At 46.6% G+C, this 25,920-nt stretch overlaps 1 protein-coding gene across 10 annotated transcripts in view; it reads right to left on the bottom strand.

Annotated features, from left to right (window-relative positions):
* The window catches only part of LOC135523341 (kelch domain-containing protein 3-like), a 154,592-nt gene that overhangs the window by 105,292 nt on the left and 23,380 nt on the right, over nucleotides 1–25,920 (bottom strand). For all 10 annotated transcript variants that reach the window (XM_064949951.1, XM_064949959.1, XM_064949960.1 and 7 more), the window contains 3 exons: nucleotides 20,436–20,551; nucleotides 13,404–13,475; nucleotides 2,011–2,224 (listed from right to left, as the gene is read on the bottom strand). In XM_064949951.1, the coding sequence (XP_064806023.1) occupies nucleotides 2,011–2,224; nucleotides 13,404–13,475; nucleotides 20,436–20,551 (402 nt within the window). The remainder of the gene's footprint in view (nucleotides 1–2,010; nucleotides 2,225–13,403; nucleotides 13,476–20,435; nucleotides 20,552–25,920) is intronic.

The raw sequence follows: 25,920 nt of genomic DNA, 5'->3' as shown, positions 1-25,920 counted from the left end.
AGGAACAGTGGGGTCCTAAAGACACCCAACAGGAACAGTGGGGTCCTAAAGACACCCCAACAGGAACAGTGGGGTCCTAAAGATACCCAAACAGGAATAGTGGGGTCCTAAAGACACCCCAACAGAAACAGTGGGGTCCTAAAGACACCCCAACAGGAACAGTGGGGTCCTAAAGACACCCCCCAACAGGAACAGTGGGGTCCTAAAGACACTCCAACAGGAACAGTGCTAAAGACACACCAATAGGAACAGTGGGGTCCTAAAGACACCCCAACAGGAACAGTGGGGTCCTAAAGACACCCCAACAGGAACAGTTGGGTCCTAAAGACACCCCAACAGGAACAGTGGGGTCCTAAAGACACCCCAACAGGAACAGTGGGGTCCTAAAGACACCCCAACAGGAACAGTGGGGTCCTAAAGACACCCAAGAGGAACAGTGGGGTCCTAAAGACACCCAAGAGGAACAGTGGGGTCCTAAAGACATCCAACAGGAACAGTGGGGTCCTAAAGACACCCCAACAGGAACAGTGGGGTCCTAAAGACACCCAACAGGAACAGTGGGGCCCTAAAGACACCCCAACAGGAACAGCGGTGTCCTAAAGACACCCCAACAGGAACAGTGGGGTCCTAAAGACACCCCAACAGGAACAGTAGGGTCCTAAAGACACCCCAACAGGAACAGTGGGGTCCTAAAGACACCCACCCAACGGGAACAGTGGGTACTAAAGACACCCCAACGGGAACAGTGGGGTCCTAAAGACACCCAACAGGAACAGTGGGGTCCTAAAGACACCCCAGCAGGAACAGTGGAGTCCTAAAGATACCCAAACAGGAATAGTGGGGTCCTAAAGGCACCCCAACAGAAACAGTGGGGTCCTAAAGACACCCCAACAGGAACAGTGGGGTCCTAAAGACACCCCCCCAACAGTAACAGTGGGGCCCTAAAGACACTCCAACAGGAACAGTGCTAAAGACACACCAATAGGAACAGTGGGGCCCTAAATACACACCAACAGGAACAGTTGGGTCCTAAAGACACCCCAACATGAACAGTTGGGTCCTAAAGACACCCCAACATGAACAGTAGTGTCCTAAAGACACCCAACAGGAACAGTGGGGTCCTAAAGACACCCAACAGGAACAGTGGGGTCCTAAATACACACCAACAGGAACAGTGGGGTCCTAAAGACACCCCAACAGGAACAGTGGGGTCCTAAAGACACCCAACAGGAACAGTGGGGTCCTAAAGACACCCCAACAGGAACAGTGGGGTCCTAAAGACACCCAACAGGAACAGTGGGGCCCTAAAGACACCCCAACAGGAACAGCGGGGTCCTAAAGACACCCCAACAGGAACAGTGGGGCCCTAAAGACACCCCAACAGGAACAGCGGGGTCCTAAAGACACCCCAACAGTAACAGTGGGGTCCTAAAGACACCCCAATAGGAACAGTGGGGTCCTAAAGACACCCCAACAGGAACAGTGGGGTCCTAAAGACACCCCAACAGGAACAGTGGGGTCCTAAAGACACCCCAACAGGAACAGTGGGGTCCTAAAGACACCCCAACAGGAACAGTGGGGCCCTAAAGACACCCCAACAGGAACAGTGGGGTCCTAAAGACACCCCAACAGGAACAGTGGGGTCCTAAAGACACCCAACAGGAACAGTGGGGGTCCTAAAGACACCCCAACAGGAACAGTTGGGCCCTAAAGACACCCCAACAGGAACAGTGGGGTCCTAAAGACACCCAACAGGAACAGTGGGGTCCTAAAGACACCCCCCATGTGACAGGGAGACTGAAAGGTCACAGAGGAGAGAACCGCAGTCAACAGAACATAATTACAGAAAAGAAAGATGGAACATTTGAATTCAGACAGTTTTCCTATAATGAATGCATTGACATGAGCCTTTTATTCAACACTGCCATTAAACTACAATACAAGGTAAAGGGTTGAAAAATGCAACGGGTGTTTGTGTGTGCCATTACGCTGTGTCTGTCTGTCTCTTACAGGCTGAGTGGCTACGTCGTCCCTCTGGTGGGAGATGAGCAGTAGCAGTGTTCAGCCAGCTGTTGGTCTCTGTATCAAACACCTTTATCTTGTTGCAGTAGATCTCATTATTAGAGTGGAACGGACCGAAGCGATCTGCTCTGCCTCCAAACACAAACATCTTATTGCCAATGATGGTGGCAGAGTGGAAGTCCCTCCAACGAGCTGGAGTACCCTGAGAGAAGAGAGAGAAGAGGAAAGGAGAGAGAGGAGAGACTTAGTGGTGATGGAGTACCCTGAGAGAAGAGAGAGAAGAGGAAAGGAGAGAGGGGAGAGACTTAGTGGTGATGGAGTACCCTGAGAGAAGAGAGAGAAGAGGAAAGGAGAGAGAGGAGAGACTTAGTGGTGATGGAGTACCCTGAGAGAAGAGAGAGAAGACAGGAAAGGAGAGAGAGGAGAGACTTAGTGGTGATGGAGTACCCTAAAGAGAACAGAGAGAAGAGGAGAGAGGAGAGGAGAGACTTAGTGGTGATGGGGAGTACCCTGAGAGAAGAGAGAGAAGACAGGAAAGGAGAGAGAGGAGAGACTTAGTGGTGATGGAGTACCCTGAGAGAAGAGAGAGATGACAGGAAAGGAGAGAGAGGAGAGACTTAGTGGTGATGGAGTACCCTGAGAGAAGAGAGAGAAGAGGAAAGGAGAGAGGGGAGAGACTTAGTGATGATGGAGTACCCTGAGAGAAGAGAGAGAAAAGGAAAGGAGAGAGAGGATGGACTTAGTGGTGATGGAGTACCCTGAGAGAAGAGAGAGAAGAGGAAAGGAGAGAGAGGAGAGACTTAGTGGTGATGGAGTACCCTAGAAAGAACAGAGAGAAGAGGAGAGAGGGGAGGAGAGACTTAGTGGTGATGGAGTACCCTAGAAAGAACAGAGAGAAGAGGAGAGAGGAGAGACTTAGTGGTGATGGGGAGTACCCTGAGAGAAGAGAGAAAAGACAGGAAAGGAGAGAGAGGAGAGACTTAGTGGTGATGGAGTACCCTGAGAGAATAGAGAGAAGACAGGCAAGGAGAGAAAGGAGAGACTTAGTGGTGATGGAGTACCCTGAGAGAAGAGAGAGAAGACAGGAAAGGAGAGAGAGGAGAGACTTAGTGGTGATGGAGTACCCTGAGAGAAGAGAGAGAAGACAGGAAAGGAGAGAGAGGAGAGACTTAGTGGTGATGGCGTACCTTGAGAGAAGAGAGAGAAGACAGGAAAGGAGGGAGAGGAGAGACTTAGTGGTGATGGCGTACCCTGAGAGAAGAGAGAGAAGACAGGAAAGGAGAGAGAGGAGAGACTTAGTGGTGATGGAGTACCCTGAGAGAAGAGAGAGAAGACAGGCAAGGAGAGAAAGGAGAGACTTAGTGGTGATGGAGTACCCTGAGAAAAGAGAGAGAAGACAGGAAAGGAGAGAGAGGAGAGACTTAGTGGTGATGGTGTACCCTGAGAGGAGAGAGAGAAGACAGGAAAGGAGAGAGAGGAGAGACTTAGTGGTGATGGCGTACCCTGAGAGAAGAGAGAGAAGACAGGAAAGGAGAGAGACGAGAGACTTAGTGGTGATGGAGTACGCTGAGAGAAGAGAGAGAAGAGGAGAGAGGAGAGACTTAGTGGTGATGGGGAATAATACCCTAGAAAGAACAGAGAGAAGAGGAGAGAGGAGAGGAGAGACTTAGTGGTGATGGGGAGTACCCTGAGAGAAGAGAGAGAAGAGGAGAGAGGAGAGACTTAGTGGTGATGGAGTACCCTAGAAAGAACAGAGAGAAGAGGAGAGAGGAGAGGAGAGACTTAGTGGTGATGGGGAGTACCCTGAGAGAAGAGAGAGAAGACAGGAAAGGAGAGAGAGGAGAGACTTAGTGGTGATGGAGTACCCTGAGAGAAGAGAGAGAAGAGGAAAGGAGAGAGAGGAGAGACTTAGTGGTGATGGCGTACCCTGAGAGAAGAGAGAGAAGTCAGGCAAGGAGAGAAAGGAGAGACTTAGTGGTGATGGCGTACCCTGAGAGAGAGAAGAGAGAAGACAGGAAAGGAGAGAGAGGAGAGACTTAGTGGTAAGAATGGTGGCAGAGTGGAAGTCTCTCTAATGAGCCTAAAGAGGAGAGAGAGAGAAAAGGGGAGAGGAGAGATGAAGAGGGGAGCGGAAAGCAGAGAGGAGAGCAGAGAGGAGAAGGTAGCAGAGTGGCAGGAGTACCCTGGGGAGAGGAGTTGGGAGAGGGTTGGTGATGATGATGGCAGGAGTACCCTGGGGAGAGGAGTTGGGAGAGGGTTGGTGATGATAGTGGCAGGAGTACCCTGGGGAGGAGTTGGGAGAGGGGGAGAGGGTTGGTGGTGATGGTGGCAGGAGTACCCTGGGGAGGAGTTGGGAGAGGGGGAGAGGGTTGGTGATGATGGTGGCAGGAGTACCCTGGGGAGGAGTGGGGTGAGGGTTGGTGATAGGATAGTGGGCAGGAGTACCCTGGGGAGGAGTTGGGAGAGGAGGGAGAGGGTTGGTGATGATAGTGGCAGGAGTACCCTGGGGAGAGGAGTTGGGAGAGGGGGAGAGGGTTGGTGATGATGATGACAGGAGTACCCTGGGGAGAGGAGTTGGGAGAGGGGGAGAGGGTTGGTGATGATAGTGGCAGGAGAACGATGGGGAGGAGTTGGGAGATGGGGAGTGGGTTAGGAGTTGGGAGGAGTTGGGAGAGGGTTGGTGATGATGATGGCAGGAGTACCCTGGGGAGAGGAGTTGGGAGAGGGTTGGTGATGATAGTGGCAGGAGTACCCTGGGGAGGAGTTGGGAGAGGGGGAGAGGGTTGGTGGTGATGGTGGCAGGAGTACCCTGGGGAGGAGTTGGGAGAGGGTTGGTGATGATGATTGCAGGAGTACCCTGGGGAGAGGAGTTGGGAGAGGGTTGGTGATGATAGTGACAGGAGTACCCTGGGGAGGAGTTGGGAAAGGGTTGGTGATGATAGTGACAGGAGTACACTGAGGAGAGGAGTTGGGAGAGGGTTGGTGATGATGATGGCAGGAGTACACTGGGTAGGAGTTGGAAGAGGGGGAGGGGGTTGGTGATGATGTGGCAGGAGTACGCTGGGAGAGGAGTTGGGAGAGGGGGAGAGGGTTGGTGATGATAGTGGCAGGAGTACGATGGGGAGGAGTTGGGAGAGGGGGTGAGGGTTAGTGGTTATAGTGGCAGGAGTACCCTGGGGAGGAGTTGGGAGAGGGTTGGTGATGATAGTGACAGGAGTACACTGGGGAGAGGAGTTGGGAGAGGGTTGGTGATGATAGTGGCAGGAGTACACTGGGGAGAGGAGTTGGGAGAGGGGGGTTGGTGATGACAGGTAGTACCCTGGGAAGAGGAGTTGGGAGAGGGGGTGAGGGTTGGTGATGATAGTGGCAGGGTACCCTGGGGAGGAGTTGGGAGAGGGGGAGAGGGTTGGTGATTATAGTGGCAGGAGTACCCTGGGGAGGAGTTGGGAGAGGGGGAGAGGGTTGGTGATGATAGTGGGGACAGGAGTATAGTGGGGTAGAGGAGTTGGAGAGAGAGGGTTGGTGATGATAGTGGCAGGAGTACACTGGGGAGAGGAGTTGGGAGAGGGTTGGTGATGATGATGACAGGAGTACCCTGGGAAGAGGAGTTGGGAGAGGGGGAGAGGGTTGGTGATGATAGTGGCAGGAGTACGATGGGGAGGAGTTGGGAGAGGGGGAGAGGGTTGGTGATGATGATGGCAGGAGTACCCTGGGGGAGGAGTTGGGAGAGGGTTGGTGATGATGAGTGGCAGGAGTACACTGGGGAGAGGAGTTGGGAGAGGGTTGGTGATGATAGTGACAGGAGTACACTGGGGAGAGGAGTTGGGAGAGGGTTGGTGATGATAGTGGCAGGAGTACACTGGGGAGAGGAGTTGGGAGAGGGTTGGTGATGATGATGACAGGAGTACCCTGGGAAGAGGAGTTGGGAGAGGGTTGGTGATGATAATGACAGGAGTACCCTGGGGAGAGGAGTTGGGAGAGGGTTGGTGATGATGATGGCAGGAGTACACTGGGGAGAGGAGTTGGGAGAGGGTTGGTGATGATGATGACAGGAGTACCCTGGGAAGAGGAGTTGGGAGAGGGTTGGTGATGATGATGACAGGAGTACCCTGGGAAGAGGAGTTGGGAGAGGGGGAGAGGGTTGGTGATGATGATGACAGGACTCCCCTGGAGAGAGGAGTTGTGAGAGGGTTGGTGATGATGATGACAGGAGTACCCTGGGAAGAGGAGTTGGGAGAGGGGGAGAGGGTTGGTGATGATGATGACAGGAGTACCCTGGGAAGAGGAGTTGGGAGAGGGGGAGAGGGCTGGCGGTGATGATGGCAGGGGTACACTGGGGAGAGGAGTTGGGAGAGGAGGAGAGGGTTGGTGATGATGCTGACAGGAGTACCCTGGGGAGAGGAGTTGGGAGAGGGTTGGTGATGATGATGACAGGAGTACCCTGGGGAGAGGAGTTGGGAGAGGGGGAGAGGGTTGGTGATGATGATGACAGGAGTACCCTGGGGAGAGGAGTTGGGAGAGGGGGAGAGGGTTGGTGATGATAGTGGCAGGAGAACGATGGGGAGGAGTTGGGAGATGGGGAGTGGGTTAGGAGTTGGGAGGAGTTGGGAGAGGGTTGGTGATGATGATGACAGGAGTACCCTGGGTAGGAGTTGGGAGAGGGGGAGAGGGTTGGTGATGATAGTGGCAGGAGTACCCTGGGGAGGAGTTGGGAGAGGGTTGGTGATGATAGTGACAGGAGTACACTGGGGAGAGGAGTTGGGAGAGGGTTGGTGATGATGATGGCAGGAGTACACTGGGGAGAGGAGTTGGGAGAGGGGGAGAGGGTTGGTGATGATGATGACAGGAGTACCCTGGGGAGAGGAGTTGGGAGAGGGTTGGTGATGATGATGACAGAAGTACCCTGGGGAGAGGAGTTGGGAGAGGGGGAGAGGGTTGGTGATGATGGTGGCAGGAGAACCCTGGGGAGGAGTTGGAAGAGGGGGAGAGGGTTGGTGATGATAGTGGCAGGAGTACGATGGGGAGGAGTTGGGAGAGGGTTGGTGATGATGATGGCAGGAGTACACTGGGGAGAGGGTTGGCGATGATGGTGGCAGGAGAACCCTGGGGAGGAGTTGGAAGAGGGGGAGAGGGTTGGTGATGATAGTGGCAGGAGTACGATGGGGAGGAGTTGGGAGAGGGTTGGTGATGATGATGGCAGGAGTACACTGGGGAGAGGGTTGGCGATGATGGTGGCAGGAGAACCCTGGGGAGGAGTTGGAAGAGGGGGAGAGGGTTGGTGATGATAGTGGCAGGAGTACGATGGGGAGGAGTTGGGAGAGGGTTGGTGATGATAGTGGCAGGCAGAGAGATGGAGGACTCTGCCCAGGTAGAGAGATGGAGAGCTCTGCCCAGGTAGAGAGATGGAGGGCTCTGCCCAGGTAGAGAGATGGAGGGCTCTGCCCAGGTAGAGAGATGGAGGGCTCTGCCCAGGTAGAGAGATGGAGGACTCTGCCCAGGTAGAGAGATGGAGGGCTCTGACCAGGTAGAGAGATGGAGGACTCTGCCCAGGTAGAGAGATGGAGGACTCTGCCCAGGTAGAGAGATGGAGGACTCTGCCCAGGTAGAGAGATGGAGGGCTCTGCCCAGGTAGAGAGATGGAGGGCTCTGCCCAGGTAGAGAGATGGAGGGCTCTGACCAGGTAGAGAGATGGAGGACTCTGCCCAGGTAGAGAGATGGAGGGCTCTGCCCAGGTAGAGAGATGGAGGGCTCTGCCCAGGTAGAGAGATGGAGGGCTCTGCCCAGGTAGAGAGATGGAGGGCTCTGCCCAGGCAGAGAGATGGAGGGCTCTGCCCAGGTAGAGAGATGGAGGGCTCTGACCAGGCAGAGAGATGGAGGGCTCTGCCCAGGTACAGAGATGGAGGACTCTGCCCAGGTAGAGAGATGGAGGGCTCTGACCAGGCAGAGAGATGGAGGGCTCTGATCAGGTAGAGAGATGGAGGACTCTGCCCAGGTAGAGAGATGGAGGACTCTGCCCAGGTAGAGAGATGGAGGACTCTGCCCAGGTAGAGAGATGGAGGACTCTGCCCAGGTAGAGAGATGGAGGACTCTGACCAGGTAGAGAGATCTGCCCAGGTAGAGAGATGGAGGACTCTGACCAGGTAGAGAGATGGAGGGCTCTGCCCAGGTAGAGATGGAGGATGTAGAGAGATGGAGGGCTCTGATCAGGTAGAGAGATGGAGGACTCTGCCCAGGTAGAGAGATGGAGGACTCTGCCCAGGTAGAGATGGAGGACTCTGCCCAGGTAGAGAGATGGAGGACTCTGCCCAGGTAGAGAGATGGAGGACTCTGCCCAGGTAGAGAGATGGAGGACTCTGCCCAGGTAGAGAGATGGAGGGCTCTGATCAGGTAGAGAGATGGAGGGCTCTGCCCAGGTAGAGAGATGGAGGGCTCTGATCAGGTAGAGAGATGGAGGGCTCTGCCCAGGTAGCGAGATGGAGGGTTCTGTCCAGGTAGAGAGATGGACACCGCCTAGTATATAGGTCCTGGTTGTCAGTAAGCTTCGCCCCAGGGATTCAATGGGCCATACGCACTACCCTCTAACGCCCTCTCCCAACTGCTGAGCAGTTGCCATACCAGGCGGTGATACAACCGGTCAGGTTGCTCTCAATGGTGCCAAATCTTTTCAGTCTCCTGAGGGGGAAAAGGTGTTGTCGTGCCCTCTTCACGACTTTCTTGGTGTGGTTTGACCATGATAGTTTGTTGGTGATGTGGACATCAACGAACTTGAAGCTCTCAACCCGCTCCACTACAGCCCCATCGATCTGAATGTGGGCGTGTTCATCCCTCCTTTTCCTGTAGTCCACTATAGGCTCCTTTGTCTTGCTCACGTTGAGAGAGAGGTTTCTGTCCTGGCATCACACTGCCAGATCTCTGACCTCCTCCCAATAGGCAGTTGTGGGTGAACAGGGAGTACAGGAGGGAGCACACACTCCTGAGAGGCCCCAGTGTTGAAGATGAGCGTGACAGATGTGTTGTTACCTACCCTTACCTCCTGGGGGCAGCCCGTCAGGAAGTCCAGGATCCAGTTGTAGAGGGAGGTGTTCAGTCCCAGGGTCCTAAACTTAGTTATGAGCTTTGAGGGCACTATGGTGCTGATCGCTGAGCTGAAGTCAATGAATAGCATTCTCACGTAGGTGTTCCTTTTGTCCAGGTGAGAAAGGGCAATGTGGAGTGCAAAAGAGATGGCATCATCTGTGGATCTGTTGGGGCGGTATGCAAATTGGAGTGGGCCTAGGGTTTCCGGGATGATGTTGTTGATTTGAGCCATGACCAGCCTTTCAAAGCACTTCATGGCTACAGACGTGAGTGCTACAGGTCGGTAGTCATTTAGGCAGGTTACCTTGGCGTTCTTGTGCACAGGGACATAAAACATGTCGGTATTACAGACTCAGACAGGGAGAGGTTGAAAATGTCAGTGAAGACACTTGCCAGTTGGTCAGCGCATGCTCTGAGTTCATGCCCTGGTAATTCATCTGGCCCCGCGGCCTTGTGAATGTTGATCTGTTTAAAGGTCTTGCTCACATCTGCTACGGAGAGCGTGATCACACAGTCATCAAGAACTTCAGGTGCTCTCATGCATGCTTCAATGTTGCTTTCCTCGAAGTGAGCATTAAAACGCATTACGACACCAGTCTAGAGGGTAAATACACAATGAGCACGGTCAGGGTGAAAACTAAAACATGACACGTTAGGGTTCGGGTGAAACCTAAAACACTATAGGGTAGGGTCAGGGTGAAAACTAAAACATGGTAGGGTCAGGGTGAAAACTAAAACATGGTAGGGTCAGGGTGAAAACTAAAACACGGTAGGGTCAGGGTGAAAACTAAAACACGGTAGGGTCAAGGTGAAAACTAAAACATGGTAGGGTCAGGGTGAAAACTAAAACAGGGTAGGGTCAGGGTGAAAACTAAAACATGGTAGGGGTCAGGGTGAAAACTAAAACATGGTAGGGTCAGGGTGAAAACTAAAACATGGTAGGGTCAGGGTGAAAACTAAAACATGGTAGGGTCAGGGTGAAAACTAAAACATGGTAGGGTCAGGGTGAAAACTAAAACACGGTAGGGTCAGGGTGAAAACTAAAACATGGTAGGGTCAGGGTGAAAACTAAAACATGGTAGGGTAAAACATGGTAGGGGGTGAAAACTAAAACATGGTAGGGTCAGGGTGAAAACTAAAACACGGTAGGGTCAGGGTGAAAACTAAAACATGGTAGGGTCAGGGTCAAAACTAAAACATGGTAGGGTCAGGGTGAAAACTAAAACATGGTAGGGTCAGGGTGAAAACTAAAACACGGTAGGGTGAAAACTAAAACATGGTAGGGTCAGGGTGAAAACTAAAACACGGTAGGGTCAGGGTGAAAACTAAAACATGGTAGGGTCAGGGTCAAAACTAAAACACGGTAGGGTCAGGGTGAAAACTAAAACATGGTAGGGTCAGGGTGAAAACTAAAACACGGTAGGGTGAAAACTAAAACATGGTAGGGTCAGGGTGAAAACTAAAACACGGTAGGGTCAGGGTGAAAACTAAAACATGGTAGGGTCAGGGTGAAAACTAAAACATGGTAGGGTCAGGGTGAAAACTAAAACACGGTAGGGTCAGGGTGAAAACTAAAACATGGTAGGGTCAGGGTGAAAACTAAAACATGGTAGGGTCAGGGTGAAAACTAAAACACGGTAGGGTCAGGGTGAAAACTAAAACACGGTAGGGTCAGGGTGAAAACTAAAACACGGTAGGGTCAGGGTGAAAACTAAAACATGGTAGGGTCAGGGTGAAAACTAAAACACATGGTAGGGTCAGGGTGAAAACTAAAACATGGTAGGGTCAGGGTGAAAACTAAAAAACTAAAACACACGGTGGGTAGGGTCAGGGTGAAAACTAAAACATGGTAGGGTGGGGTCAGGGTGAAAACTAAAACATGGTAGGGTCAGGGTGAAAACTAAAACACGGTAGGGTCAGGGTGAAAACTAAAACATGGTAGGGTCAGGGTGAAAACTAAAACATGGTAGGGTCAGGGTGAAAACTAAAACATGGTAGGGTCAGGGTGAAAACTAAAACATGGTAGGGTCAGGGTAAAACATGGTAGGGTGAAAACTAAAACACGGTAGGGTCAGGGTGAAAACTAAAACATGGTAGGGTCAGGGTGAAAACTAAAACACGGTAGGGTCAGGGTGAAAACTAAAACATGGTAGGGTCAGGGTCAAAACTAAAACACATGGTAGGGTAGGGTCAGGGTGAAAACTAAAACACGGTAGGGTCAGGGTGAAAACTAAAACATGGTAGGGTCAGGGTGAAAACTAAAACATGGTAGGGTCAGGGTGAAAACTAAAACATGGTAGGGTCAGGGTGAAAACTAAAACATGGTAGGGTCAGGGTGAAAACTAAAACACGGTAGGGTGAAAACTAAAACATGGTAGGGTCAGGGTGAAAACTAAAACATGGTAGGGTCAGGGTGAAAACTAAAACATGGTAGGGTCAGGGTGAAAACTAAAACACGGTAGGGTCAGGGTGAAAACTAAAACACGGTAGGGTCAGGGTGAAAACTAAAACATGGTAGGGTAGGGTCAGGGTGAAAACTAAAACATGGTAGGGTCAGGGTGAAAACTAAAACACGGTAGGGTAGGGTGAAAACTAAAACATGGTAGGGTCAGGGTGAAAACTAAAACACGGTATGGTAGGGTCAGGGTGAAAACTAAAACATGGTAGGGTCAGGGTGAAAACTAAAAAACTAAAACACGGTAGGGTGAAAACTAAAACATGGTAGGGTCAGGGTGAAAACTAAAACATGGTAGGGTCAGGGTGAAAACTAAAACATGGTAGGGTCAGGGTGAAAACTAAAACACGGTAGGGTCAGGGTGAAAACTAAAACATGGTAGGGTGAAAACTAAAACACGGTAGGGTGAAAACTAAAACATGGTAGGGTCAGGGTGAAAACTAAAACACATGGTAGGGTCAGGGTGAAAACTAAAACATGGTAGGGTCAGGGTGAAAACTAAAACACGGTAGGGTGAAAACTAAAACATGGTAGGGTCAGGGTGAAAACTAAAACATGGTAGGGTCAGGGTGAAAACTAAAACATGGTAGGGTGAAAACTAAAACATGGTAGGGTCAGGGTGAAAACTAAAACATGGTAGGGTCAGGGTGAAAACTAAAACACGGTAGGGTCAGGGTGAAAACTAAAACATGGTAGGGTCAGGGTCAAAACTAAAACACGGTAGGGTCAGGGTGAAAACTAAAACACGGTAGGGTGAAAACTAAAACATGGTAGGGTCAGGGTGAAAACTAAAACACAGTAGGGTCAGGGTGAAAACTAAAACATGGTAGGGTCAGGGTCAAAACTAAAACACGGTAGGGTCAGGGTGAAAACTAAAACATGGTAGGGTCAGGGTGAAAACTAAAACACGGTAGGGTGAAAACTAAAACACGGTAGGGTCAGGGTGAAAACTAAAACATGGTAGGGTCAGGGTGAAAACTAAAACACGGTAGGGTCAGGGTGAAAACTAAAACACGGTAGGGTCAGGGTGAAAACTAAAACATGGTAGGGTGGGGTCAGGGTGAAAACTAAAACATGGTAGGGTCAGGGTGAAAACTAAAACACGGTAGGGTCAGGGTGAAAACTAAAACATGGTAGGGTGGGGTCAGGGTGAAAACTAAAACATGGTAGGGTCAGGGTGAAAACTAAAACACGGTAGGGTAGGGTGAAAACTAAAACATGGTAGGGTAGGGTCAGGGTGAAAACTAAAACATGGTAGGGTAGGGTAGGGTGAAAACTAAAACATGGTAGGGTCAGGGTGAAAACTAAAACACGGTAGGGTAGGGTGAAAACTAAAACATGGTAGGGTCAGGGTGAAAACTAAAACACGGTAGGGTCAGGGTGAAAACTAAAACACTACAGGGTAGGGTCAGGGTGAAAACTAAAACATGGTAGGGTCAGGGTCAAAACTAAAACACAGGTCAGGGTAAAAAAAAAAGCATCCCTGTGGAACGCTTTCGACATCTTGAGTCCATGCCCCAACAAATTGAGGCTATTCTATTGGCTAAAGGTGTTCATAAAGTTTTGTACTGTGTATAATCTTCTTTCCCAGGCTTTTAGTGCTTCTAGTCTCCCAACGGATGGTGAAAGGCCGCTGTTATATTTGCTCAATAAGACCACTGCACTGGACTAGAAATGCCCAAAAATTGAAATCTGGTGGTAGAGCATGGCAGTTGAAACGCCAAGGTTGTGGGTTCAATTCCCACGGGGGACGAGTACGAAGAAGTACATTAATGTATGCAGTCCCCACTGTAAGTCGTTCTGGAGAAGAGCGTTTACTACTAAACGACTCAAATGTAAGGTAACTCACCCTTGCATTGATTAGTGACCAGGCCATGGTTGTGGTGTCCAGCTTGTGGATGTCATTGGAGAAGCAGTCAGCCTGGAACAGAAGAGAGAAAAGGAGACGAGAGGACAGGAGAATGTCATGGTGACATCATACAGAGGAAACAGAAGTGAGAGAGCTTCTGTTGGTAACTCATTCACTGCCATGTTGTGCAGAGAGAATAGAGATAAGCATCTATGGTTCAGTTAGTACTCTTACTAGCTACTGGTGATTTGAGGTCGGTTTGATTATTGAAAAATGCTGGTTTTCTGTTTAATTTTTTTTTAAATGGACATTAAATGCACTATGGGTTGAATGCTGTAACACAGAATAAAACTACTAATGCAAGTCCCATGATGGTAGTGACTGCTCATGACTGCTGATCACTCATTAACCATCAGTTATTCACATCACTTTAATCAAATATTTGTTTTATTTGATGACTTTCTTATTTCCTTCCAAGTCAGCTGCTGCTGTCTGACAAAATCTCTATTTTAGTAGTCCTTCCAACGTAAATAAGACGTAGTTTGTATTCAGCAGTCATAAAAGTTTCAAGATCAACTGCTTTCTATCTCTCAATCTCGCGTTCGCACTTCTCTCATGCCCCGTCTACATTGTATATTAGTGCTGAGCGATTAACCGGAATGTTGGTTATTTTTCGATTTTAAAATAACTTACTGACCGACATCAGTTAAATTATTTGAATTCCATTTCATAATATTTTTTTCTGTGAGCTCGATGTGCAGTTTCTGTAGAGAAAAATCAGCTCAAGCCTGAACTGTGCGATGTAGTAGGGAGTTGTAGTTTCCAAAATATCAATATTCTACATCCTGTAGTTTGGCGTAGAAAACGTGGTAATTAACTACAATGGCCATGATCCATTGCCTCCAGCTTAAACATGTCCAGTCTGTGCGGAACAAGAATTATGCCTGTTTACATTGCTGTTTGTCATCTTCACAGAGTCTTGCCCCACAACTGTAGTGTCTGCAGCACAAGATGGAGGAGAGCCTGTCTCTCTGCAGAGATCGCAAAATATGACATTTTCATTCAAGACAGGATAAATATATTGTTTCAGGTGATAAAACATGTTTAGTTACTTTTTCCTCAACTTGTTACTCTAACTTTATAGCAAGTCAATCTAACTTGCAATGCAGAGCAGCTAGCTGGCTAAACGCTATGCTAGGTTGAAGATAGATTGTGGCTACCGACCTCCACCTAATGATTATTATAAACAAACTTCATTAACATCACAATAAACTTAAACAGGAGGCATATCATATGACTGGCTTAACAGCCAATGTGTATTGTTTAACATTACGATTATAATAGTACTCACTTATAGGAATGGGTAATGGTTTCCAAGTTGCTAGCTATCCCATAAAGCTATCACCGAAAACAGAGGCTTCGAGCCTCGTTCACATTTCCAATAAGCACTCAGTTACGTTACGCTGAATGCCATGCATTTAAATTGAGAAATCCACAATGGAGTGAAAACGCAACAGCACCATGCAGTTGCGAGACGGACACTGCAATGTTCAATTTTGCGTCGTCTTCAGTCCAGCCTGAGTCCGTCAAAGAATAAAAAGTTACCGAAACTGAGGATATGAACATTTGGTTTTCGGTGATGGCTTTATGGAATACAGTGCCTTGCCAAAGTATTCGGCCCCCTTGAACTTTGCGACCTTTTGCCACATTTCAGGCTTCAAACATAAAGATATTAAGCTGTATTTTTTTGTGAAGAATCAACAACAAGTGGGACACAATCATGAAGTGGAACGACATTTATTGGATATTTCAAACTTTTTTAACAAATCAAAAACTGAAAAATTGGGCGTGAAAAATTATTCAGCCCCCTTAAGTTAATACTTTGTAGCGCCACCTTTTGCTGCGATTACAGCTGTAAGTCGCTTGGGGTATGTCTCTATCAGTTTTGCACATCGAGAGACTGTCATTTTTTCCCATTCCTCCTTGCAAAACAGCTCGAGCTCAATGAGGTTGGATGGAGAGCATTTGTGAACAGCAGTTTTCAGTTCTTTCCACAGATTCTCGTTTGGATTCAGGTCTGGACTTTAACTTGGCCATTCTAACACCTGGATATGTTTATTTTTGAACCATTCCATTGTAGATTTTGCTTTATGTTTTGGATCATTGTCTTGTTGGAAGACAAATCTCCGTCCCAGTCTCAGGTCTTTTGCAGACTCCATCAGGTTTTCTTCCAGAATGGTCCTGTATTTGGCTCCATCCATCTTCCCATCAATTTTAACCATCTTCCCTGTCCCTGCTGAAGAAAAGCAGGCCCAAACCATGATGCTGCCACCACCATGTTTGACAGTGGGGATGGTGTGGTCAGGGTGATGAGCTGTGTTGCTTTTACGCCAAACATAACGTTTTGCATTGTTGCCAAAAAGTTCAATTTTGGTTTCATCTGACCAGAGCACCTTCTTCCACATGTTTGTTGTGTCTCCCAGGTGGCTTGTGGCAAACTTTAAACAACACTTTTTATGGATATCTTTAAGAAATGGCTTTCTTCTTGCCACTCTTCCATAAAGGCCAGATTTGTGCAATATACGACTGATTGTTGTCCTATGGACAGAGTCTCCCACCTCAGCTGTAGATCTCTGCAGTTCATCCAGAGTGATCATGGGCCTCTTGGCTGCATCTCTGATCAGTCTTCTCCTTGTATGAGCTGAAAGTTTAGAGGGACGGCCAGGTCTTGGTAGATTTGCAGTGGTCTGATACTCCTTCCATTTCAATATTATCGCTTGCACAGTGCTCCTTGGGATGTTTAAAGCTTGGGAAATCTTTTTGTATCCAAATCTGGCTTTAAACTTCTTCACAACAGTATCTCGGACCTGCCTGGTGTGTTCCTTGTTCTTCATGATGCTCTCTGCGCTTTTAACGGACCTCTGAGACTATCACAGTGCAGGTGCATTTATACGGAGACTTGATTACACACAGGTGGATTGTATTTATCATCATTAGTCATTTAGGTCAACATTGGATCATTCAGAGATCCTCACTGAACTTCTGGAGAGAGTTTGCTGCACTGAAAGTAAAGGGGCTGAATACTTTTGCACGCCCAATTTTTCAGTTTTTGATTTGTTAAAAAAGTTTGAAATATCCAATAAATGTCGTTCCACTTCACGATTGTGTCCCACTTGTTGTTGATTCTTCACAAAAAAATACAGTTCTATATCTTTATGTTTGAAGCCTGAAATGTGGCAAAAGGTCGCAAAGTTCAAGGGGGCCGAATACTTTCGCAAGGCACTGTAGCTAGCAACTTTGAAACAATTACCAATTCCTATAAGTGAGGACTATTTTAATAGTAATGTTTAAAAATACACATTGGCTGTTAGGCCAATTATATGATATGACTGTTGCCTCCTGTTTAAGTTTAAGTTTATTCTGATGTTGTTTGTATTTGATGATATTTATTAGGTGGAGGTCGCTAGCGACATGGTATCTTCAACCCAGTCTAGATTTTAGCTAGCTACAATGGTATATTCAACCTAGCCTAGATTTTAGCTAGCTACAATGGTATCGTCAAACTAGCCTAGCTTTTAGCTAGCGAGCTGCTCTGCAGTACAAGCTAACTTGACTTGCTATAAAGTTAGAGAAACAAGTTGAGGAAAAAGTAACTAAAGAAAACATGTTTTATAACCTGAAACAATATACTTATATGTCTTGAATGAAAAGATCATATTTTGCGATCTCCCAAAATGTTGCGATCTCTCACGAGAGACATGTTCTCCTCCTTTTGGCGTTACAAAAACTACAGTTGTCCGTTCAGTCGCGAGGCAAGACTGTGAAGATGACGTAATGAAATACATCACGATTGTAAACGGGGCATAATCATTGCTCCACACAGACTGGACATGTTAAACATTTTAAGACTAAGGGGCAGTATTCGGAAGTTTGGATGACTGAGGTGACCAAAGTAAACTGCCTGTTACTCAGGTGCCCAAAGTAAACTGCCTGTTACTGCCTGTTAGTATTGGATAGAAAACACTCTAAAGTTTCTAAAACTGTTAAAATAGTGTCTGTGCGTATAACAGAACTGATTTGGCAGGCGAAACCACGAGGACAATCCATTCAGGAATTATTTTTTGGGGTCATTGGACTTTTCAATGCTTTTCTATGGGAAAGTCTAATAATTAGGACCCAGATTGCAGTTCCTATGGCTTCCAGTAAATGTCAACAGTCTTTAGAAATTGTTTCATGCTTGATTTTTAAAAAATTAAGAAGTATTCGTATTCTTTCAAAGTATCCCTCACAAGGACTCTAGTCTTTTGGTGTGTGTAAATGAGTTCCTCGTGCTCCTCGTTATTTTTCTCCGGTATTGAACACAGTTTATTCCGTCTTAAATTGTATCAATTATTTACATATTAGGATACCTGAGGTTGGATTAGAAACGTTGTTTGAATTGTTTGGACGAAGTTTACAGGTAACTTTTTAGATTCCTTTGTAGGCGAGTTGGAACAGGTGGATTTCTGAATCAAACGCACCAAATAAACTGCCATTTATGGGATATAAAGAAGGACTTTATCGAACAAAACGACCATTCATTGTGTAACTGGGACCCATTGCATTGCACAAAGATGAAGATCGTCAAAGGTAATGTATTTTATTTCTTTTTTTTATTGAATTTTACCCCTTTTTCTCCCCAATTTCGTGGTGTCCAATTGTTTTAGTAGCTCTCCCGAGCCCGTATGGGCTCGGGAGAGACGAAGGTTGAAAGTCATGCGTCCTCCGATACCAAGCCGCACTGCTTCTTAACACAGCGCGCATCCAACCCAGAAGCCAGTCGCACCAATGTGTCGGAGGAAACACCGTGCACCTGGCAACCTTGGTTAGTGCGCACTGCCACAGCTGCGCGATGAGACAAGGAAATCCCTACCGTCCAAGCCCTCGCGCCTGGTTACGACACAGCCTGGGCGCGAACCCAGTCTCTCTGATGGCACAGCTGGCGCTGCAGTACAGCGCCCCTTAACCACAGCGCCACCCGGGAGGCATTTTACAGCTATTTCTGACATTCGTTATGCCTCTGCTTGGTTGGAAAATGTTTGTGGTTGGTTATTAACCTTTTGCGTGTAGGGGGCAGTATTTTCATTTTTGGCTAAAAAAACGTACCCATTTGAAACTGCCTATTTCTCAGCCCCAGAAACTATAATATGCATATAATTGTAAGATTAGGATAGAACACACTCTAAAGTTTCCAAAACTGTAAAAAAAAATATTGTCTGTGAGTATAACAGAACTGATATTACTGGCGAAAGCCTGAAGAAAATCCAATCAGGAAGTGCCTCTTATTTTCAAACCTCTCTGTTCCTATGCATGCCTATCCTCCATCTAAAGGGATATTAACCAGATTCCTTGTTCTATGTCTTCCCTAAGGTGTCAGTCTTTAGACATAGTTTCAGGCTTTTATTTTGAAAAATGAGCGTGAAAGATCACATTGTGTAAGTGGATAGGTGGGGTCTCTCAGAGTGAGTTTTGCGCTATAGAGTAAAGCGGCCATTGTACTATTGAAAAAGCTACACACTCGGTTGATATATTATCGAATATATATTTTAAAAACAACCTGAGTATTGATTATAAAAAAACGTGTTACATGTTTCTGTGGACATTATGGATATTATTTGGAATATACGTCTGCGTTGTCGTGACCGCTCTTTCCTGTGGATTTCTGAACATAACGCGACAAACAAACATCAGTATTTTGGGTATAAAAATAATCTTTATGGAACAAAAGGAACATTTGTTGTGTAACTGGGAGTCTCGTGAGTGAAAACATCCGAATATCATCAAAGGTAACCTATTTTTTTATTGCGTTTCTGATTTTCGTGACCTAGCTACTTAATGCTTAGTGTACATAATGTTATGTTATGCCATCTATAAATTTACACAAACGCTTGGATTGCTTTCGCTGTAAAGCATAATTTCTAAATCTGAGACGACAGCTGGATGAACAAAAGGCTAAACTGTGTTTTCCTATATTGCACTTGTGCTTTCATGAATATTAATATTTTTAGTAATATTATTTGACTGTGGCGCTATGCTTTTCAGAGGTTGTTGATGACAATTATCCCCCTACCAGGATGGGTAGCGTCAACAAGTTAATCTCCGGGAATGAACATACTATTTTCCATCTTAAATTTTATTGTTTATTTACAAATTAGGGTACCTGAGGATTGATTAGGAATGTTGTTTGACTTGTTTTGACAAAGTATATTGTTAACGTTTGGGATTCATTTTGTATGCATTTTGAACGAGGGGAAACCGGTGGATTATTGAATGAAGCGCGGCAACTAAACTGACTTTTTGGGGATATAAATGATTTTATCGAATAAAACGACCATTCATTGTGTAACTGGGACCCTTTGGATTGCAAAAAGATGAAGATCTTCAAAGGTAAGTGATTTATCTTGGCTATTTTTGAGTTTTGTGACACCTGTGCAGGTTATGAATTCATGTTAATGTGGGAAGTGGGTGAGGCGCTGTCCTCAGACAATCAAATGCTATGCTTTCGCCGTAAAGCCTATTGTAAATCGGACAAAGCGGTTCGATTACCAAGATTCTAAGCTAAAGAATGGTGTATAACACTTGAATTTTTATGAATTTTGCTCAATGCAATTTCACCGGATGTTGTCGAGGTGGGACGCTAGAGTCCCAAAGATCCTAAAGAAGTTACGCGGCCGCGCAATGGACCATGGTCATTGTAGTTAATTCCTACGTTTTCTGCGCTAAACTACAGTTTGTAGAATATTATATAAACTACAACATCGCACAGTTCAGGCTTGATCTGATTTATTGCTACAGCACAAAGCTCACAGAAAAAAACTCTATGAAATGGAATTCAAATAATTGAACTGACATGGATCAATTAGTTGTTTAAAAAGGAAAAATAACCAAAATGTTGGTTAATTGCTCAGCACTAATACCAGCTGCTCGTACCCTCCAAAGAAGTGCATGGCCTTCAGCAGGACAAAGGGGTCAGGGTTAGAGGTCAGGACTCACCAGCTGCTCGTATCCTCCAAAGATGTACATGGCCTTCCCCAGGATGCAGGCAGAGTGGCCATCCCTCGCCCCCGGAACTGTCCCAGAAATCTTAGGGGTGAACCACCGGTGGTTGTCTAAAGTTCAAAACAGACACGTTAACCTCACACAGAGAAACACATCATTACAGACAGACATACAGACAGACGTTGGAGCTCCACTGGAAACTAGACTGCTTTATTCTTCATAAAATGCATCTTCACTTACAAGACAAACTGACCCAAAGTGTAGCCTCCTAGAACAATTATAAAGCCTGTTCGGTACATCTGGTGCAACCTCCTAGAACAATGATAAGGCCTGTTTGGTACATCTGGTGCAGCCTCCTAGAACAATGATAAGGCCTGTTTGGTACATCTGGTGTAGCCTCCTAGAACAATGATAAGGCCTCCTAGAACAATGATAAGGCCTGTTTGGTACAAGCCTCCTAGAACAATGATAAGGCCTGTTTGGTACATCTGGTGTAGCCTCCTAGAACAATGATAAGGCCTGTTTGGTACATCTGGTGTAGCCTCCTAGAACAATGATAAGGCCTGTTTGGTACATCTGGTGTAGCCTCCTAGAACAATGATACGGCCTGTTTGTACATTTGGTACGGCCTGTTTGGTACATCTGGTGTAGCCTCCTAGAACAATGATATAGCCTCCTAGAACACGGCCTGTTTGGTACATCTGGAGCCTCCTAGAACGGCCTGTTTGGCATAGCCTACGGCCTGTTTGGTACATCTAGAACAATGATACGGCCTGTTTGGTACATCTGGTGTAGCCTCCTAGAACAATGATACGGCCTGTTTGGTACATCTGGTGTAGCCTCCTAGAACAATGATACGGCCTGTTTGGTACATCTGGTGTAGCCTCCTAGAACAATGATACGGCCTGTTTGGTACATCTGGTGTAGCCTCCTAGAACAATGATAAGGCCTGTTTGGTACATCTGGTGTAGCCTCCTAGAACAATGATAAGGCCTGTTTGGTACATCTGGTGTAGCCTCCTAGAACAATGATACGGCCTGTTTGGTACATCTGGTGTAGCCTCCTAGAACAATGATACGGCCTGTTTGGTACATCTGGTGTAGCCTCCTAGAACAATGATACGGCCTGTTTGTTTGGTCCTAGAACAATGATCTGGTACATCTGGTGTAGCCTCCTAGAACAATGATACGGCCTGTTTGGTACATCTGGTGTAGCCTCCTAGAACAATGATACGGCCTGTTTGGTACATCTGGTGTAGCCTCCTAGAACAATGATACGGCCTGTTTGGTACATCTGGTTCCTAGAACAATGATACGGCCTGTTTGGTACATCTGGTGTAGCCTCCTAGAACAATGATACGGCCTGTTTGGTACATCTGGTGTAGCCTCCTAGAACAATGATACGGCCTGTTTGGTACATCTGTTTAGAACAATGATACGGCCTGTTTGGTACATCTGGTGTAGCCTCCTAGAACAATGATACGGCCTGTTTGGTACATCTGGTGTAGCCTCCTAGAACAATGATAAGGCCTGTTTGGTACATCTGGTATAGCCTCCTAGAACAATGATACGGCCTGTTTGGTACATCTGGTGTAGCCTCCTAGAACAATGATACGGCCTGTTTGGTACATCTGGTATATAGAACAATGAGTACATCTAGCCTAGAACAATGATACGGCCTGTTTGGTACATCTGGTATAGCCTCCTAGAACAATGATACGGCCTGTTTGGTACATCTGGTATAGCCTCCTAGAACAATGATACGGCCTGTTTGGTACATCTGGTATAGCCTGCTAGAACAATGATACGGACTGCAAAAAGGTTAATAGGGTCTGTCATCCTGCTGAGTTCACTACTCCAGGGGTTATATTCCTTGTTATAAAGAATGTTATAAATAATAATTTGTTTTATCTGATTGTACAGTTAGGATTCTGACAGTTCGACAGCGATAAGGCATAGCTTAAGGATAAAAGGCCTATTCGTTTTAAGACTAAGTCAATGTTCATTCAAGTGTTATAAGCTAAATAACACTGTTTCATCTGATTGTTGTTGACATCTATAAATGCACAATACGTAAGCTATTCAAAATAAAGTTGTTTGTGTGAAACCTCCGACATCGACTCTTCATTTATAATTATATTTTTTGTTCCTGCTTATTGAAAGTGCTGCTGCAGGACCTTATGACTGATCGCCCACTTCACAATTAAAGGACATTAACAAACACTTATAAATACTCCCTGAAGTATGTGTGGTGCCTCAACTCATCTCACTTCGGTCTCTAGGTGGACTCACTCTCCCCAAGTAGAACCTCACCAGCCACAACACTTACATTTAATTTACAAATAATACAAACTGACCACAGTTCTTTGTTAGTTTCTTTGCGTTGTTTGTAACATATTTTAAAACTTTTTTGTACATAATGTTGCTGCTAATGTCTCTTAAGACCGAAAATAACTTCTGGGCATCAGACTGCGATTACTCACCACGGAATGGCAGAATCCTTTTTTTTGCTTTAAACCTTTTGTGACTAGGGGGCAGTATTTTCATTTTTGGAAAACTAACGTTCCCGTAGTAAATGGGATATTTTGCCAGGAGAAGATGCTAGAATATGCATATAATTGACAGCTTAGGATAGAAAACACTCTAAAGTTTCCAAAACTGTAAAAATATTGTCTGTGAGTATAACAGAACTGATATTGCAGGCGAAAGCCTGAGAAAAATCCAATCCGGAAGTGCCTCATGTTTTGAAAGCACTGCGTTCCAATGCGTCCCTATTGAGCAGTGAATGGGCTATCAACCAGATTACTTTTTCTCCGTATTCCCCAAGGTGTCTACAGCATTGGGACGTAGTTTTACGCATTTATGTTGAAGAATACCCGTAAGCGGCTACATTGCGCAACTGGTCACCTGATGGCTCCCAGAGTGATTCTCGCATAAAATACAGAGGTAGCCATTACTCCAATTGGTCCTACTGAAAAACCAATTGTCCCGGTGGATATATTATCGAATAAATATTTGAAAAACACCTTGAGGATTGATTATAAACAACATTTGCCATGTTTCTGTTGATATTATGGCGCTAATTTGGAATATTATTCTGCGTTTTTGTGACTGCAATTTCCAGGCGATTTCTCAGCCAAACGTGAAGAACAAACGGAGCTATTTCGCCTAAAAAAATAATATTTTGGGGAAAAAGGAACACTGGCTATCTAACTGGGAGTCTTGTGAGTGAAAACATCCGAAGCTCATCAAAGGTAAACGATTTAATTTGATTGCTTTTCTGATTTCCGTGACCAAGTTACCTGCTGCTGCTGGACAAAATGCTATGCTAGGCTATCGATAAACTTACACAAATGCTTGTCTAGCGTCGGCTGTATAGCATATTTTGAAAATCTGAGATGACAGGGTGATTAACACAAGGCTAAACTGTGTCTCAATATATTTCACTTGTGATTTTCATGAATAGGAATATTTTCTAGGAATATTTATGTCCGTTGCGTATTGCTAATTAGTGTCAGTCGATGATTACGCCCCTCATGCGGGATGGGGAGTCGCTTCGAGACTAATAACACTGAAACATGCATGAGAGCACCAGCTGTCCCGGAAGACTGTGTGATCACTCTCTCTGCAGCCGATGTGAGTAAGACCTTTAAACAGATCAGCATTCACAAGGCCGCAAGGCCAGACAAATTACCAGGACGTGTACTCAGAGTATGTGCTGACCAACTGGCAAGTGTCTTCACTGGCATTTTAAACCTCTCCCTGTCCGAGTCTGCAATACCAACATGTTTTAAGCAGACCACCATAGTCCCTGTGCCCAAGAACACTAAGGTAGCGTACCTAAATGTCTACCGACCCGTAGCACTCACGTCTGTAGCCATAAAGTGCTTTGAACAGCTAGTCATGGCTCACATCAACACCATTATCCCAGAAACCCAAGACCCACTCCAATTTGCATACCGCCCCAACAGATCCACAGATGATGTAATCTCTATTGCACTCCACACTTTCCTATCCCACCTTGACAAAAGGGATACCTTTGTGAGAATGCTGTTCATTGACTACAGATCAGCATTCAACACCATAGTGCCCTCAAAGCACATCAATAGGTTAAGGACCCTGGGACTAAACACCTCCCTCTGCAACTGGATCCTGGACTTCCTGACGGTCTGCCCCCAGGTGATAAGGGTTGGAAACAACACATCCGCCACGCTGATCCTCAACACGGGGGTCCCTCAGGGTTCATGCTCAATCCTTTCCTGCACCTCCTGTTCACTCATGACTGCATGGCCAGGCACGACTTTAACCCCATCATTAAGTTTGCCAATGACACAACAACAATCGACAACGATGAGACAGCCTATAGGGAGGAGGTCAGAGACCTGGCCGTGTGGTGCCAGGACAAGAACCTCTCCCTCAACCTGATCAAGACAAAGGAGATGATTGTGGAATACAGGAAAAGGAGGACCAAGCATGTCCCCGTTCTCATCGACTAGGCTGTAGTGGAAGAGGTGGAGAGCTTCAAGTTCCTTGGCGTCCACATCAACAACAAACTAGAATGGTCCAAACACACCAAGAGAGTTGTGAAGAGGGCACGACAAAACTTATTCCCCCTCAGGAAACTGAAAATATTTGGCATGGGTCCTCAGATCCTAAAAAGGTTTCACAGCTGCACAATCGAAAGCATCCTGATGGGTTGCATCACCACCTGGTATGGCAACTGCTCGGCCTCCGACTGCAAGGCACTACAGAGGGTAGTGCATATGGCCCAGTACATCACCGGGGCCATGCTTCCTGCCATCCAGGTCCTCTACACAAGGCAATGTCAGAGGAAGGCCCTAAAAATTGTCACACTTCAGCCACCCTAGTCATAGACTGTTCTCTCTGCTACCGCAAGAGGTACCGGAGCGTCATGTCAAGGTCCAAGAGGCTTCTAAACAACTTCTACCCCCAAGCCATAAGACTCCTGAACATCTAATCAAATGGCTACCCAGACTATTTGCATTGTCCCCCCGCTGTTTTATACTGCTGCTACTCTCTGTTGTTATAGTCACTTTAATAACTCTACCTACATGTACATATTACCCCCTGTATATAGCCTCCACATTGACTCTGTACCGGTACCCCCTGTATATGGCCTCCACATTGACTCTGTACTGGGTATATAGCCTCCCCCTGACTCTGACCGGTACCCCCTGTATATAGTACCCCCTGTATATAGCCTCCACATTGACTCTGTACTGGTACCCCCTGTATATAGCCTCCACATTGACTCTGTACCGGTACACCCTGTATATAGCCTCCACATTGACTCTGTACCGGTACCCCCTGTATATAGCCTCCACATTGACTCTGTACCAGTACCCCCTGTATATCGTCTCCACATTGACTCTGTACCGGTACACCCTGTATATAGCCTCCACATTGACTCTGTACCGGTACCCCCTGTATATGGCCTCCACATTGACTCTGTACCAGTA

This window comes from Oncorhynchus masou, chromosome 31 (genome assembly GCF_036934945.1).
Source record: "Oncorhynchus masou masou isolate Uvic2021 chromosome 31, UVic_Omas_1.1, whole genome shotgun sequence".
Lineage (NCBI taxonomy): Eukaryota > Metazoa > Chordata > Actinopteri > Salmoniformes > Salmonidae > Oncorhynchus > Oncorhynchus masou.
This window is presented reverse-complemented; position numbering and strand designations above follow the sequence as displayed.